The 16,886-nt window shown below is 54.5% G+C and overlaps 1 protein-coding gene across 1 annotated transcript; it reads left to right on the forward strand.

Moving 5' to 3' along the window:
• Window positions 1-8,572: 8,572 nt before the first annotated feature.
• On the forward strand, window positions 8,573-15,502 carry GBX1 (gastrulation brain homeobox 1). The gene is given in 3 exon segments (XM_062618161.1): window positions 8,573-8,653; window positions 8,655-9,339; window positions 14,859-15,502. Coding segments are annotated over 3 exon segments (1,287 nt in total). The 3' UTR covers window positions 15,380-15,502.
• The last annotated feature ends 1,384 nt before the right edge of the window (window positions 15,503-16,886 follow it).

Here is a 16,886-nt window from a genome sequence, read left to right on the forward strand (position 1 = left end):
ATATGTGGGCAGGCCAGCTCCTGGCACTGCCAGTTCCTCTTTGGACAAAGGTGTCTTAGCATAGATGGACATCTGTTTCAGTGAAGCTCCTGTGCTGGGACTGCAGGTGAGTTTCCATGGTTCCTTTCAGAGCTACCAGCTTTGCAGGCAGGGGATCCCAGCATCAGTGGGAAGGCTGAGGTCAGGCAGGTGGCTGAGAGGGCAAGCCATCCCTGGGCACACATCTTCATAGATCAGATTTCATCTGTATGCCCACTGAACTTACAAGGGTGTGATTTCATTGATGCAAGGATACCACTGAGGAACCATTTTCAAGGAATGTGAGGCTAGTAGGAAAAGGGGAGTACCTTTTACAGACTGATTGATTTGACTGGGGGACAAAGAACCAAAGAAAGAAAAAAGTCATCAGAAAAGTTTTTGGGCACTTAAGCCCTTTTTCAGAACTGAAACAATCAGAAAAGTTAAAGCTAAGTGCAGGCTGAGAACAGATGCTCTGAGTTTAACTTAGTTATGCTAATCGATTAGCAATTGATTTTGAAAGCATCCCTTGGCTGCTTGTCTGCGACTGCTTGGGATGTATGTTGAACTGACTGCTCTGTAGTTTCCCCCATATCTGTGTGAACACACACAGATACCGACAAGAACTGGATTTTTTTTTCCCTGAGTTATCTCAAGTTCCCCAGTGTGCCACGATTTGTTATAAAGAAAAAAAAATCAATGGTTCAGTGAACTCATTAGCCAAATAAATCCTCTTGGCTGTAAGTTATTCTCCTGCAGATTATAATAATTATTATTTAAACAGTTTTTCTTTAACATCTTTCTTAATTACTGATGGAATAGTATTTTGTTACCACAGTAAAATACGAGTATTTTATCCATTATCCATTGTTGTTTCAAATACAGAGAAGAAATACCTATTGAGTTCTTGGGTTTCACTCTGCAGAACATACATTTACTCACAGAAACCTGGGCAGGTGCCCAGCAAGTGCAGTTCTTTGGATTCTCTGCTGCTGGAGCAGCCATGGTTGGACACACCAGGGTTGATCTTTGGAGTCCTGCATGCAGTTGTAGGCACCTGTTCTTCAGTCCCAGTTTTACAGGGCAGGAAGGATTGGCAGCATTCTTCCATGAAGCACCGTGGGCATGTGAGCTAAACACATGCTCCACAGCCATGCTGACCTCCACGGCTGGTACTCAGCTGTGCCTTCCCAAGCTTTCTGAGGGGCCAGCTGCAGGGTTTGTTCATCGCTGCCAGTTCTTCTGAGTGGCACTTAGAGGTAAAACTAGATCCAGTGGCTGGAAATTGAAACTGCGAAAATACATATTAGAAATGAGACACATTTTTAATAGAAAGGGTAATTAATCTACTAGTTAATTGCATCTTAGAATAGCTTATCATGGTGGATGTAGATTTCTTATCTCTGGCTTTTTTAAAAATCACTGGAAGATCTGCCCTAGCCCAGACCAGAATTTATCCCGCATGGTGCTCAGCCCAAGTCCCAGGGAAATCAGTCTGCTTAATTACAGATCTATGATCCATAGTCCTGTCACTCTTCCACACTGGTCTAACACTGGCCTCTGTCACAGCTGGGACTGTGTTTGGCCTCAGGGTAATGAAACTGTTTCATGTTTCCCTTGACAGTGCTGCTCACTTCACTGATACTTCATGGATATCTGTGACTTCCCCTTAGTTCCCTTCATTTTGTAACTACTGGTTTGTACTGGCTCTATCAGCTTCCTGGCTCTGAATTTGCTGCCTGCACTGGTTTCTGAAATAGACATTATGAAATAAACAGCAATGCTAATTTATAATTTTATTTAAATATTTTCTCTTATTCAGTTCCTCCCACAAGCTTTAGCTTTGAGATTTCAGCCATTTAGAAGCACTGAGCAATTTCACCCTGTAGGACTGGGCAGTGTTTGTGCATTGCCAAATGCACAAATCCAGCCCTCAGGGCTGGATGTGACACACAAAGGCAAACTCCTTTCACCAGTCCACCAGCACATGAGGACAATCCACCTGATGAGGGTCTGACTCACAGCAGTCTTTGAGTAGCCCCCATGCAAAGCTCTGCTGGACTGACTCCAGGGGCTGGTTTGGCCCTAGAGCAGTTCTCCTGGTGCGGAGTGCTTCTGGTATCTCACCATTAGGAGCATGACTCCAAATGCTTCCTGCATGTCTATTTTCATCTAGACGCTCTGCAGCAGATGCAGATGCTCCTGGGGTACCATGCTCTGCAGGTGAAATGTGGGGGAGCACACCCCTGTTGTATAAAGATGCTCTCTGGGGCCTGTCAGCCCTGCTCTGTTCCTCCAGCTCATCACCAGATGTCAGCAATGCTGCTCACATCCACTCTGTCCCATCTACCTCATTGCTCCTGGCTGCAAGGCTGTCCTTTGGGCTTCTGGGCCACCTGGGCTTGTGCCAAATGCAAACACATGTTTGATAGTAGCCTGTGACTTCTTAAATTTGCTCCTATGCCTGGACAGCCTTAGTTTGATTCCTGAAAAATACTACAGCAAGTAACTGAACAGTTTGCAGCTGCCTGAATACATGCAGAGTTGGTAAGACCAATTCTATGTCCTTCATTATCAGGTCAAAGGGCCTGAGGAAATGAACAGAAAGAGCAGATGTTCTGTGTCTTAAGTATCTTAATTTCATGCTCTTCCACATTAGACTCTCAAAACAAACTTAAGAAAAGACAATATAGAGTGAACTGTTGTTAAGTGAGAGCAGAACTAGTCAGAAAACCTTACTTGAAGTCAGTTACCAGCAGTCATACTGCAGTGATACAAAGAGGGTGTTACCTGGAAGTCTGTCCTGCACTTTTCTAGAGTTCTTAAAGACTTCCATAGAGGTGTAGACAGGCTTATTTTATCTGCAGCTGTGCTGGTTGAGTTACAGACCCAGCTGCTGCTAAGGCAAGCAGGACAAATACCAAGTTTTCCCCTAGAACCAGCAAAGCCCAGCCAGAAAAGCCTTAGTAAAGCCTGACCTGCCAGAGATGGTGCAAGCTCAGATGTGCAGGAACAATCATGCCACGTACTGCCCATGACCAGCTGTACAGAAAAGGCACAGCTGTTGTGGCATGCACAGATCAGAGTCTGATATGTAAAGAAGTACCACTCTGGTCTGCTCTTCCAGAGGTGTGGTGTCCATAGCATAGAGGGCAGGCTGTGGTGGGAGCAGAGGACATCAAGAGTGGGAAGAAGACAAGGAAATGGCCAACCAAAAGCACCTCAGGGATTTGGAGCTGTATATTCTGAAGAAGAGAAAACTGAGTGGTGACAAAATAACTATATCTAAACATGGGAAAATTGCATGAGCATCTGTCCTGTGAGAAAAAGCTGAGAGAGCTAGGACTGCTCACCCTGGAGAGATGAAGAGACTCGGGGATCTCGGTGCAGATGAGTACCTGAAGGGAGGCCACAAAGAAGGGGAAGCCAGGCTGTTTTCAATGGTGCCCAGTGGCAGGACCAGAGGTAATGGGCACTAAATGAAACACAGAAACCTCTGTCTGAACAGCAGGACACATATTTTCACTGTGAGGGAGATTGAACACTGGCACATGCTGCCCAGAGAGTTTGCTGAATCTCGCTCCATGGAGATATTCAAAAGCCATCTGAACAAGGTGCTGAGTAACTGGCTGTAGATGGCCCTGCTTCAGCGAGGGGCAGGGATGGACAAAATGACCTCCAGAAGTTTCTGTCCACCATTCTTGTATAGTCCAATAGTAAGGTCTGTGCCTGATATGAGCCTTGCTTCTGTCAAAACAGCATCACAGCCAGCACATTATCTAGATTTTCTGAACTTCGAGTAGATAATTTTGCAACATTACCTTTGCTTTTAATATGTTTAGTAGCTATACTGCAGGAATGCCTAGAGGCCGTGACTAGATTTAGTCCTGTTGTGCCAGATTCTGCATACAGATCGTAAGTGGAGCAGGTAAAGGCATAAAGTTAAGGCTGCATAGCAGTTTCCATTAGAAAGACCTGCTTTCATTTGCCAGTGAGTTATTAAACTTTAACTGTTGCCGTTGTGGTTTGCCATGCTGTGTGCCTGTCACAGACTGAACTTTTCCCATTACAACTATAGCAAAAATTAATTGGCCTGTACTTAGCCAACAGCCTGTGTACCAGGAATATGCTCTAGACTCCCCACCTTGGAGGAACAGCTTACAGAGCAGGAAGGAGGGCTGGCCCAGGTGTTCCTTCTTCTCCCTAGTAGTATGGGATCAACTTTTCCAAAATTACCAGCCTCTGAGGATCCCATTTTGCAAAGACATTTTTGGATGCGGATACTTTTCTCCCAGGAAGCCTCTGCCTATGCTGAGCAGTTTGAAGTTATGCCAGATCCTCCGTTCTAACCAGGCAGGTCATGTACCGTCTTCAGCATAGATGCTGTGTCCAAAGTGCCAAGTGTTGCGTAGGAAACTTCACAGTCTTGCCTATTGACTTTTCCATGCTCACATTTCCAGCAAGGATCAGAGGAGGAAGAGGATGAAGCTTCAGGAGTTCTAATGCAGAAAATAGACAAGAGGGCTGGGAAGCAAAGGCGGCTGAGGAAGGAGGGCCAGCTCAGGCAGTGATGTGGTGGAGGACATGGGACAAACTGGTCTGTAATTACTTAAAGGCACTGCTTGCAGAGACTGGACTTGAATTCAGTGCTTGGGGCCCTGCCTGCTGAGACTCAGGACCAAGTGTTGAGGTGTTGAGGCTCATAAACACTGAGCTATGTCCCAGCAACCCCAAAACAGAAGGGAGAGAGCAGATCTCCCGAGACTCTTTTCTACCTGAGTGTCTCATAATGCATCCAGTAAGGTCCTGAGAGGTCCCTCCTTGTCAACAGCTGAGAATGCAGTGAGACCAGGGGCTTTACCAATTGCACATGCAATTGATATTTCTCACGTACCTGGTGTGTTGGATGGTGTATCTTCAGGCACGTTAAGGGAACATACCAACTACTTGCAAGTGGGGAATGGAGCCTGATAAAATGGCACAGAGTGGCTCCCGCAGAGAAGGCGTGTGGAGAAAGAGAAACGCCCAGGGAGCTTCCTGAACAGCGGAGGTCTGAGCCTCAAGTGGAAGCCATGGAAACTGCATTTCCACTAGACTGAAAAACTGTGGAAGATTGGATACAGAATACAGAAACTGGGAAAGCCCCTGGGGGCCTAAGGGGTAGTAGAGTTATCATGTACAACCTAGATCCTCACCCTTCCAGTCTGGCTCATCCTGCAAGGATGGTGGATGTCGAGCTCTCAGTCTGTGTCTTGTTTAATGTACGTACTACAGTATAATATTTGCTTTATTCTGCCTAGAACACTCCTCCTCCTCCCGCCCCCATTCCTTCAACCTTTTCTTCTCTGGATCTTTGCTGTACAATTTGTCAAATGAATTTCTACCTTTCTTTAATGCATAGTCTCATGAGATAAAGTAAACCAGAGCAGAATAAGTTAGCAGGATCCTGAGTACATTCTTCTTCTGGGGGGGGGTTTGCCTCTCCAGGGTCAGGACCAACTTAGGTGATGTCTGTCTTCGGGGAGCCTCAGCAAGAGCATGCCCCTCTTTGGCTGAGGAGCTGCTTTTAAGCTCAGGCTCTGACCCTCAGTCTCTGCCTGAACTAAGCTGGAAGCACACCTGATCTTGTACCTCCCTCATGCTGACAATGGTCCCAACCCACTGATTTGACTCTCTGGCTTAGCCTTGGACCTTCCTTACCACTTGGAGACTTGCTGGGTGATCACTAACTATTGGTGACCCTGGTTACCACCACCAGATCTGTTCTACTCACCTCTCTTGAGTCTTGTGGGACTGTACCCTTGTCAGTGAAGACACTGCCCCACCTACCTTGCTGCAACTCTTGCTTCCTGGCACCCCTTCCCTGTCAGAGCAGCATGCTCTTGCTTCTCCCAGCACTTAACCGAGATTCAATGTTTGAAGAGAGACAGGAGCTGCAGCAATGCAAGTGTATGTCCAAGTAATCAGAACCTTAATCTTGGACATATACATAGGTACTTGCAGGGTACAAGCTATGGATTTGCAGAGGCCAGTATGGAAACTTGTGTTACTGGCTTCAGGAAGGACCTGCTGCTTTGGACACAGGCAGTGATCCTTCCCTGTGGGAGCCATAGTTCATTCCCCAGCTTTCTCAGCTTCCCCAGCAAGGTCACTGAAGATTGCACTTTCTTGTTGCTCTCAGATATCTTGCTGACTTGTATCAGGGTGCAAGGTGTGGGTTGAAGGTTCACCGAACAAGCTATCAAATGACAATTGCTCAGGAGTTCGCAAGTTGCTTGCATAGCCTTGCTTTGGACCCTTTTGAGTACAGCTCTTGAGATCCAGTGACTTACACCTGGCTACACTTTGTTTTCTCCATGGCCTAGCATAGCAATGGAATGAACCCAAGGTGTGTGCCTGATGTTGAGGCCAACCTGAAGGTTCCTTTCCCACAGAGACATTTGGCAGATGAGACTGAAGAGCTGGGCCAAGGACAGATAGACACAGATGTTGACCTGCAGACCTTGAGTGTGTCCCTCATCATGTCACAACTGACTCCTAAGGCGGGATTCACCCAACTGCTAGTCACTGCCAGCTGCTTTCCCAGCCTGAAAACTGTGTCCTCATCCTAGAGTAGGGTCCAAATGGCCTACACCCTGTAAACACCCCCATCTCTTCCTTAGTGATCTAAGGGCCATCAGTTAGTGGGAGGTGTCTGCATCAGAGTGGTGAGAGGGCCTGAGTTTTATGATTCATTATCTGTGACTGGATGATTATTTTAACATTGACTTCTCCACACATGTGTTTCTCTGGCTGAGGGTAGGGCAGCTTTTGCCACAGAGGGTTATTTCCTCAAGACTGCAAGGATGTGCCATAGAGATTGGCATAAAAGACACGAAAGAAAGAGGAGGCTCTGTGCAGGCCCTTCATACTGATATCACAGCTGGGGATTCAGATTGTGCCTGTTTGGTGGGGGAAGGCTGAGTATCACACTGTCAGCCTGGTGGGCCCATTGGCCTCGTTTACATGATCCACACAGGATTCCAGTGCCCAGTCCCATGGCTGGACTGTCATGTCCCCCACAAAACACTTGATTAAGGCTGCAACAAAGTGGTGTCCAGAGTTCCTTGGAGAAAGAGTAGAAGGTGGTGGTGTTGAAATCTGCATGTTCAGAGAACCTGGATAGCTAAGCAACCAGAAGTACTGCATCCCTGGTCAAAGGATGAGGGCAGGCAGGGGTTCTGAAAAGAGGACTATCCCTAGGTGAGAGCTGAAGGTCTGATATGTAGCTGGGCCACTGAAAATGCAGCTGAAGTGAGTTTAGACACATTTCTCAGCTTCCAAGTGCTTTACATGGTAATCCAGATGCTGATTCTCTTCCGAGGCAGGGCTTTAGTTTGCTCGATGTTCAGCATGTTACAAGCCCAGTAAGCATCTCATTGTGGTCATGAGCGTAACGTAAGTGCTCCATTTTAGCCAGGCCATGCACCACAGGACACGCAGCAGAGCAGGGTAGAGCTGTGGAGCTCTCGCCGCAGTTCAGGAGCAGTCGGCTTGCGCTGGTCTCACTCGCTCTGCAGACGGAGTGATGCGCATCGGCAGCCAGTCGGGGTACGCGTCAGTCACTCGAGCAGGGCGCCGGTGGGAGGGCAGAGCCCAGGGGCTTTGTGCAGCTGCAGCGCAGCGCGGGCAGGTTCGCAAACCCCGGCCCCGGCTGTCTGGGGCCGCACCAGTGGTGGACAGGTCCGGGCAGGCTGAGCCGACTGGGCGGGAGCTCCGCGGTGCCCCGGGCTGCGGCCCCGCTCAGCCGGGTCTTAGCACCGCCTGCCCGGTCCTGTCCCGACGGAGCCGAGCACCGGGAGCTCCCCGTGATGCGCGGCACCAAGGAAGCAGCAAGGGGGGGGAAGGCAGGAGAGCCTCAATCACCGCTCGGGTTTCAGCCACCCTCTCCCGCTCCGGCTCGAGTGCGTCTCTGGACGACCCGACAGCCTCCCTCTGCCCGCAGCGCCCTCGCCCGCCGGTCTCACGGAGACCCCGCTCCGAACCCGCCACAGAGGCTCCGGGAAACGGGGTCCGGAGCCTGGAAAGAGACAAGCCAGATCCTGCCCGACGCACCCTCCCGGAGCCCCGGCCGGAGACGGGCGGTATTCCGGCACAGCGCGGTAGCCCCGAAGTGGCGGGGCCGCGCCCGGCTGCCGGGCCCGGCTACTGCCCGGCAAGGAGCGGTCCGTCGGAGCTTTCGATCCCGCCCTGCGCCCCGTCCCCCGGCCGGCTCCGGGAGCCGGTGTGGCTTGCTGCAGAATGGGCCCGGTTTATCCCGTCCCGTATATTGTCCTGGGTCCGGGAACGGCCCGAGGATGGATGTGCAGAGCGATGTAGCCCGGCCCTGTCCCGTCCCCACAAAAGCGCCCTTGTGCTGGCCCCGTAATTGCTAATCATCAATCACCATTAATAACAGCTGATGAGGCGGGAGGGGGAGGTGCCTTCCCAGGGGCTGGCCGCGCCGGGGATAGCGGGGAGTCTTGCCCCGTCGGAGCGGGTGCTGAAGGAGGAACTCGACCGTGATGTGCGGAAGATGGATGAGAGCAGAGGGCGACACCCCCGCCCGCCTTCCCTCCCCTCCCCTCCGCGGCCCGGCCCGGCCCCCCCGCGGCGGGGCGGGCGGGCGGGCGGCTCCGAGCGCGCCTCCACTCCGCCGCGCCGAGCCAGCGAACGGGCGGGAGGGCGGCAGCTCTCGCCGGGCGCCGGAGCCCACGGGAGGCGGTGGGAGCGGGCCGGGGCCAGGGCCGCGGCAGCGGCGGGGCCCGGCGGCGCGGCGAGTTGGCGGCGGCCCGAGCTCGCCGGAAAGTTGGTGCCGGCTGAGCCGGCGGCGCCCGTTCGCCATGCAGAGACCCAGCGGCCAGGGGACCGCCTTCTCTATCGACTCGCTCATCGGGACGCCGCCGCCGCGGTCCGGGCACCTGCTCTATACCGGGTACCCTATGTTCATGCCGTACCGGCCGCTGGTGCTGCCGCAGGCGCTGTCCCACGCGCCCCTGCAGTCGGGGCTGCCGCCGCTGGCGCCGCTGGCCTCCTTTGCCGGCCGCCTCACCAACACCTTCTGCGCCAGCCTGGGCCAGGCTGTGCCCTCCATGGTGGCTCTCACCACGGCTCTGCCCAGCTTCTCCGAGCCCCCCGACGGTTTCTACCCGCCGCAGGAGCTGCCTCCACCACGTGCCAACCCCGACGCCGGCTGCCGGAGGGGCGCCGAGGGTCTAGAGGCGGAGGAGCTGCCCCCGGGGCGCGACAAGGGACCGCCCGAGCCGCCGCTGCACTTCCCGGACCCCTTCCCTGGCCTGGCAGGTAAGAGCGACGCGGGCCAGCCCTGCCCGGTGGAGAGCAACTCGTCTGAGGCGAGAGCCGGCCCGCCTCGCCCCGCACTTACAAAGCCCCGAGGGGCACCGTGGCGGGCAACACCGCCCGCCCGGCCGCTGCCCAGGCTCTATCCGTCTCTCCACTGGAGGCTGCCGGTGGGCGGCACCGTGCTCGTCAGGACAACAGCCGTGGAGCCCGCCGCTCGGGGGACCGGTGTTCGGTGGGGCCGCGATGGGCCGTGGCCGCGGAACCTGCCCGCGGCTGCGTTCCCGGTGTGTCCGTTTGGGCCGAGCCGGGAGGACGGGGTCGGCTCCTCTCCGTTCCGGGTCGGCTCTGCAGCGCCCGCAACTTTCGCGGGTGTGAGACAAACTCTGCTCGCCTTTTCTGGGCCCGGGGGGCGGGAGAGCCACCAGAGCCGCCGGTCGAGGCGGCCGCCACGGCGGGGCACGGATCCTGCGGTGGGACCGGAGCGGTGCGGTGTCCCGGAGCTGGGGCCGGTCCGGCGGCCCGGAGCTCTCCGAGGTCCTGCCAGCTGGCCCTGCGCGAACGAAGACTGCGCGCAGCCCTTCCAGCCCGTCCCGGCATCGTTCGCCGCAGCTATGGTGCGGGACTGCTCCTTGACCCCGGCACGATGCAGTGTCCCGGGAGGACCGCGGGGCTGGGGGATCCCTCGCTATCCCGCAGACCGCCCCGCCTGGGCGCCGTCGTGCTACGGCTGTCAGCGCTCCGCGCCCCTCACAGCCGCCCAGAGCCCCTTTCCCCTTCCGCTTGGTCCACCGCCCCGCGCTGCTGTGCCCACTGCCTCCGCATCGGCTTTTCCCGACGGCGCGGGCAGGCGGCGGCTCTGGTCCCGCGACCTCCCTCGGTGCTGGCCGGGAGCGGCTCCCACTGCCGTGGCGGGGTCGCGGGGTCCTCGTCTTTGTGAGGCAGGCGTCAAGCTCGGTTACTTGTTGCTCTGTATTTCTCAGCCAGCTCCAGCTCTTGCTCTCTTCCACGTCCGCTCCTGCAGCAAGGGGCTTGAGGTGTCCCTTCTGCCATGAGACTGAGACAAGCCAACATCTGAGTCTTTCTAATGTGGCCTGTCCTGAAAACTGTCTCCCCTGGTCATCCCCCTGAGATCCACCTTTGTCTCACAGGTTTCCTGGCACTGATGCATGCCAAGAAGTCTCTGCTGCTTCTTTCAGTGCTTGGCTGTTTGTTCTCCATCTCCATTTAGTCTCTCCTGGATAAGCCTGGGTCTTTTCCTTGCGCTACCTTCTTGTTCTCTCAGAAGACTGTTTCCCTCACTCAGGAACCTCTTGAACCTTTTCCCTTAGCAGGACAGCTGGGGCATTTTGCCTCCCCATTACCTGTGTGGGTTATCAGGCTTCAGTGCCCTTCTGGTGCTCCCAGGCCTCCGTCCTGAGTCAAAAACCCACTGCGATCTCACTTTTGTTGTGGAAGTGTCCTCAGGGACAGAACTGCCCTGAGCAAAACCTGTATGCAGCCTGTATGACCACATCTTCCCAGTCTATGGGGGAATGAACTGCATTGTGCTTGATTTCCCTCCGTGGCTCCTCCATAGCTAAGCCAAACATGTTCTCTTTTCCCGAGGGACTCGGATGAACTGTTCAAGCCATTTCTGGTATCGAGAAATCATGTCTCTAATACTTGCCCTGTTGTGCCTGGCTCATGTAATGGAAGGAAGTATGTCTTGCTGCTCCTTTTCTTTTGCTGCTGTTTATGAGCACTTGCTTGCTTTGAAGCCAGGAAGGATTCTTGTCCTTCTGCACAAGCATGTGTCCATGTGTACCTGACTGTGGCTTGCTCTGCGCAGGTCCAAGAGGATTTGTCAGGCCAGGTGTGCCCACCTTCTCCTTTACCTAATGTTTCTCCTGACTGAACCAACTGAGGCCCTTAGAGATTGACAATACGGTTTGTTTTACCAGTCATCTCTGATGAAAGTGAGGCTGGTTGCTGTAGGCTCTCTTCACAATTAAGGAAGAGAAAGATGGAGGCACCAAAAACTATAATGCAGTTTGCATTACCTGTGTCCCTGTCCAAAAGCAGTTCTTCAGGGAAGAGCAAGAGAGCACAACCTTTGCAATACTTCTTGAAATTACACGTAAAATTGCCTACCATCCAACCACCTGCAGTTCAGGAGCTTTCTGAGCCAGGTGTTGTTTCTGTGCATTTAGTAACCTTTGGCCAATTCCTCTTCTGTGACCTTATCTAGTCTCCCCTGGAGTCCACCAGAAAGGAGAGATAAACTTGGCATCAGCCACATCCTGGGGCAAGGTGTTCCACAGATCTCTTATCTGTAGAAGAGCCATGTGAAGAAGAAATGCCTCCTTTTGTCTGTTTTGCTGACATCAAGTGAGTTATACCCTAAAGTGACTATTTCTGTCCCTGGGCTCCATTAGTATCTCCATCGTGCAGGTGTCTATGGAGACAAGATCAGTTGCTTGCTGGATCAGCCAGAAGAGTCAATGCTCTATTTTAGGGCCTCTCTCTGCATCTACTATGTCTCAAACTTGCTTCCAGCTGTTGTTACGCTTCTTGAGGGGGGAGAAGCATGTGGGGAAACTGGTGGCAAGAAGCAGCAAGGCTTTGAGGCTGGTTTGTTGCAGCTGTAGTAACAAAGAATACAACTCCCAGGATAAAGGTACTCAACACCCCCAGCTCTCCACACCTCTCCTGAGAGCATGTTTGTTCCTGAGCTGTACCTGTCCCCACCAAGATCCAGGCAGCAGCTTGAAGACCCTCTCTTGGGTTGATGTAGTAACAGCACATTCAATCAGAGACAGGGTGAAGTTTCATGTTGTTTCCTGTGATCATGACGTACAGCTCGTGTGTGCATACCAACACAGGGTTCTTCTGGCTGTCACAACACACATTCTTGAACTAGGACCCTCGGATCCTGCTTGAATAATTTTGTCACCTGTGACACCCAACTCTCCTCACCATGCTTACCATGTCCAGAATCACAGAATAGTTTCAGTTGGAAGGGACCTTTAAGTTCATCTAGTTTGACTACCCTGGAATGAGCAGGGGTAGCTTCAACTAGACCAGGTTGCTCCAAGCCCTCTCCAACCTGACCTTGAGTGTTCCCAGGGATGGGGCACCTATCACCTCTCTGGGCAACCTATGCCAGTGTCTCACCACCCTCACTGTAAAATATGTCTTATTTCTATCTAGTCTGATTCTGCCCTCTTTTATCATTTTTGTGTCCTCCTCTAGACTCACTCCAGCAGGTCTCTATGTTTTTCCTAAGATCAGTGAACTGGGACTTTGTGAAGAACAAAGCAATGGGTCAATCCCATTCTTCATCTCCTGCCTTCTTGCTGTTTCTTTTTTTTTTTAAAGTCACAATGCTTCGCTTCATGACAGCTTCACTTCCTGTTCAAAGGCCTTTAAAGTCTCAGTAAACCCTCCCACCAAATGGGTGGGTTCTCCTGCCTCCATTACTTCCTCAGAGGGACATACTAGATGACTAACAGACTGATATACCAATTTTCTTTGTGAAAACCTCTGGTTTAGATGCTGTCATCCTATAGTTCTGAGTTCCTTACTACAAACTGTGCCCTTTTGTAAGACACAAATGTGAGATGTGTTAGTCTGCTAGAGACTATCTAAAATGGGGGGTCTGGTTAAGAAGAATGTATCCAGAGAGAGTACCTGTTTCACAAGCGACATGTTGCAGCTGGTAGCTCAGCCTTCTTCCAGTCTCTCTTGGGGCAGTTGGCTCTTGTAGGAGTGGTTGATAGTGTGGCTGCTGGGATGCTGCCCTCCACCAGTGGGGAAAGGCAGCTACGAGTAACTCCTGGTGAAGACACTGACATCCTCGTAAGAGCTCTCTTATCAGGCCTCATGCTCCAATGGACAGGTGGTACACAGAAATGAAAGTTCTCCTTTTCTTTGTCAAAGTGCTTGCATAAGACTGTGCACTGTCAGCCAAAGTGTTCCATGCCACCTGCAGCTAATCCTCACCCCCACAAGTACCGATTTTCTGGGTCTTTACTATACTCCCTACATCTATGGGAGATTTCTTCTCCGGCCCCTGGCCCTCAAGAAGAAAGAGGTTACTATCTATTCTTCTGCAGCAGAATAGAGATTAAGGTGTTTCTTTCCCCCTTCATGAAGAAGGAGGAGCAGAGAGATGATTCCAGATCTCCAAAGCCTCCCACTCATTCTCAGGAAGTCACAGACTTGCTGCAGAACCAGCAAAGGATGTGGGAGCTCCACAGCAACCAGACTCCTAAGAATGTCTCCTGGGCTCAAGCAGTTTCTTGCAGTAGCTGCTTGTGCAGCTTCAGGCATCTGAGGGCTGTTCTGCCTTTCTTACCGAGGTGAGGTGTCCAGAGACCCAGTGGCCAAGGTGCACATACCTGGACACTGCTTAGAAGCTTGTAGAGCTGCTGCTTCTTCTGCATGTAGGATTATATTGAGAGTGGCATTGCTTCAGAACCACCTCATTTCAGCAGCTATTCCTGCTGTTGGGTCAGACTTGGACCATTTGCTGGTCTCTTCTAGTCTCAGCATGATAAAATAGCTTCATCTGCTTGTGCATAACTGTGGATCCTCTACCACTCCATGACCCCTAGCTATGCCTGGGAGCATCTTCTCACTTGATCTTCTATGGCACCTTTGTTTGAGCCCTTCTACCGAGGAAGTGACTGGCTTCCAGGCCTCTTTCCACTCTCCCACCCATGTTCTCCCTTGCTCCATGGCCGTTTAATCATTCAGGCAGCAATCTGGGACACAAGAAGCTTGCAAGAAGGAGATTTATACCGCTATACCTGACCAGTATCCCTGAAGGCAATGCAGCAGAATTACCTGAGCTGGTCCAAGCACTGCCTCCTTGAGTGGCCCTGGTTAAGGTCCTGTGTGTTGAATACTGTTGGAGGTCTCTGTCCTTCCCTCTGCACATACTGGATGGGGAGGTGAGCCCTGAGCATCAGCTGCCTAAGCACTTTGTTCCCTTGTCTGTGCAGCTCTGCTGTAGAGTACTGTGAGGTTAGGGAGTGTTGGTGGTAGGACACCCCACGTCCTGTAGAACCCCTCAGGGAGGTTTGCTGGGCTGGAGCCTGCTCTGACTGCTGTTTCCAGGACGGTCCTTCAGCTCTTCTTGGCTGGCTTTGTGCCGGGTTAACAGCATTGATGCAGTACGATAGGACAGAGCTGAGCTGAGGGACAAGGTACAGACTTTCTTTCCGGATGCGGAGGTCTGGACAAGCCCTGGAAGCGGGGCTGGGCTGTGGAACAGGGATGGCGGCAGCGGCTGCCGTGGCTCATACCCCAGCGCCGGGCAGGCTGCGGGCAGCGCGATGCAGCCCGCGCTGCCCGCGGCTTGGCAGAGAGCGCGGCTGGGGCAGGGACCGCCGCTCCTCTTGCGGGCGTGCGAGGGGCTGCGGGACCGGGGCTGCGAGACTGGGCGAGGGCGGGGGAGCCTCGGTCGGGGCGGGAGGGGGGGGCGGGCGGACCGAGCCGAGCCGAGCCGGCGGGCGCTGATGCTGTGTGCCCCGCAGACGGGAAGGCGTACAGCTCGGACGAGGAGAAGCTGGAGGTGAAGTCGGCGGCGACGCCGTGCAGCGAGCGGGAGGAGGAGAGCTCGGCGGGCGACAGCGAGGAGGAGCCCTTCCTGGACGGGACGGCGGCCGCCGCGCTGGGAGCCAAGAGCAAAGGCAAGGGCGGCCCCGCGGCCGAGCAGACCCCGCCGGGCTCCGGGGCCGGGAAGAGCCGCCGGCGGCGCACGGCCTTCACCAGCGAGCAGCTGCTGGAGCTGGAGAAGGAGTTCCACTGCAAGAAGTACCTGAGCCTGACAGAGCGCTCGCAGATCGCGCACGCCCTGAAGCTGAGCGAGGTGCAGGTGAAGATCTGGTTCCAGAACCGCCGCGCCAAGTGGAAACGCATCAAGGCGGGCAACGTGAGCAACCGCTCGGGCGAGCCCGTCCGCAACCCCAAGATCGTGGTGCCCATCCCGGTGCACGTCAACCGCTTCGCAGTGCGCAGCCAGCACCAGCAGATCGAACAGGGCGCCCGGCCCTGAGCGCCGTTGGGGCTCTCGGACCCTGGGGGGGGCTGGCCGCCGGCAGCGGAGGGGCCCGGCGCGGCAGGGGCGAGGCCAGGGAGCCTGCTCGCACTCCTCTGTACATGTCCCTTATTTATTCCGTGTAAACTCTGTACATACGGCAGCGTGTCCGTCTGTCCGTGCCGCGGAGAGCGCGGGCCGTCTGGCCCCCGCGGGTGCCGGCCGCCAGCCGCGCCGGGCCGGGGCCAGGACCACGCTGCCCGCGGGCGCCCGCCCATGTATAGCTGTGATTTCAATAAATTATTTTCTATGGAACGAGGCGACCTTCTTCCGCGGGGCTGCCCACCCGGCTGCGCTGCACGGACGGGCGGCCGCGGCCAGCAGCGCTTACCGGCCCCCGGCCCGGCAGCGACAGGGACAAGGGAAGGGGCAGAGGCTGCGGGCGGTGGCGCAGACCCTAAGGGGTGGCCGGGCACGGCTGGGGACAGCGGGAGGGTCCGGGGCTCGCCCGCCCCTCGGCCCGTGCTGATACCGGCGGCTGTGCGGGGAGCAGCGGTGACCTTGCGGGCTCCACCGGCCCCGGTCCGGTCCGGGTGCTGAGACACGGGAAGGGACAAAGAAGGGGAGTGGCTGGGAAGCGCCTGCGAGCATCCGCGGGGATCTATAGCCAGGGCCGTCCGTCGCTATATCCCCCAGCCCCTGCTGCCACAGCCTGCCCGAGGCCAGAAGCGCACCCTGGGGTCAAAGGGACGTGTGCGCTGTCCCCGAGCTCCTGACACGGCTGTGTCCCCTGCCTTGCCCCGGGACAGCCGGCATCCCTGGTCCCCCATGCCCTGGGACAGCAACCTTCCCACCCGGCTTCCCTCGAGATTTGCTCTGCAGACTGTCACCTCCCTAAAGTCAAAGCCCTGCCCATCTCATGGGTCTCATGCCAGGACCTGGCCTTTGCTGGCCGTGGGCTAAGGCGAGGTCTGTGCCCGCAGCCCCCTGGCTCTTGATCGATGCAGGCAGGATGCTTGCCTTCAGTCCCCATGCTGCCCTGGTGTGCTGTGCCAACTCTAAGCACGCTCAGCTCCATGTACCAGCAGCACCTCTGAGGTCCAGTGATGCAACGCCCTCCACCTCTTCAGGGCTGGAATTCCAGCTGGAAGAGACCTGCCTTGAAGACTTTCCCTGCCTCCTTAGCCCATGGGGAATGAATGGAGAAATCCTCCTGCAGCTCAGGTGCTTTACTGCCACTGAATCCTGAGGGGAAGGTAAGGGTTTTGCCCTTCCTTGTAAACCTCAGCGTGTCTCACCAGTACCAGTTCCTGCTTCTCTTACCACACTGCTGAAGCTCCACAGCCATGAGCAGGGCTAGGATGGATGGGCACTAGTGGCACCAACAGTGTTTCCTTGCCCCAGCCTGGAGCAGCTGCTGAGTCTCACTGCACTGATGAAGGAGAGGGGTTATAGGCTTCCTGAGCAGGGGATCTCACATCTAGGCCAGCCAGAGTGGAACAGTCTGCTCTTGAGAGCTACTGCA

The sequence above is a fragment of the Pezoporus occidentalis genome, unplaced genomic scaffold, assembly GCF_034315485.1.
Source record: "Pezoporus occidentalis ecotype Australia unplaced genomic scaffold, CSIRO_AGI_Poc_V1 ctg2, whole genome shotgun sequence".
Taxonomy (NCBI): Eukaryota; Metazoa; Chordata; class Aves; order Psittaciformes; family Psittacidae; genus Pezoporus; species Pezoporus occidentalis.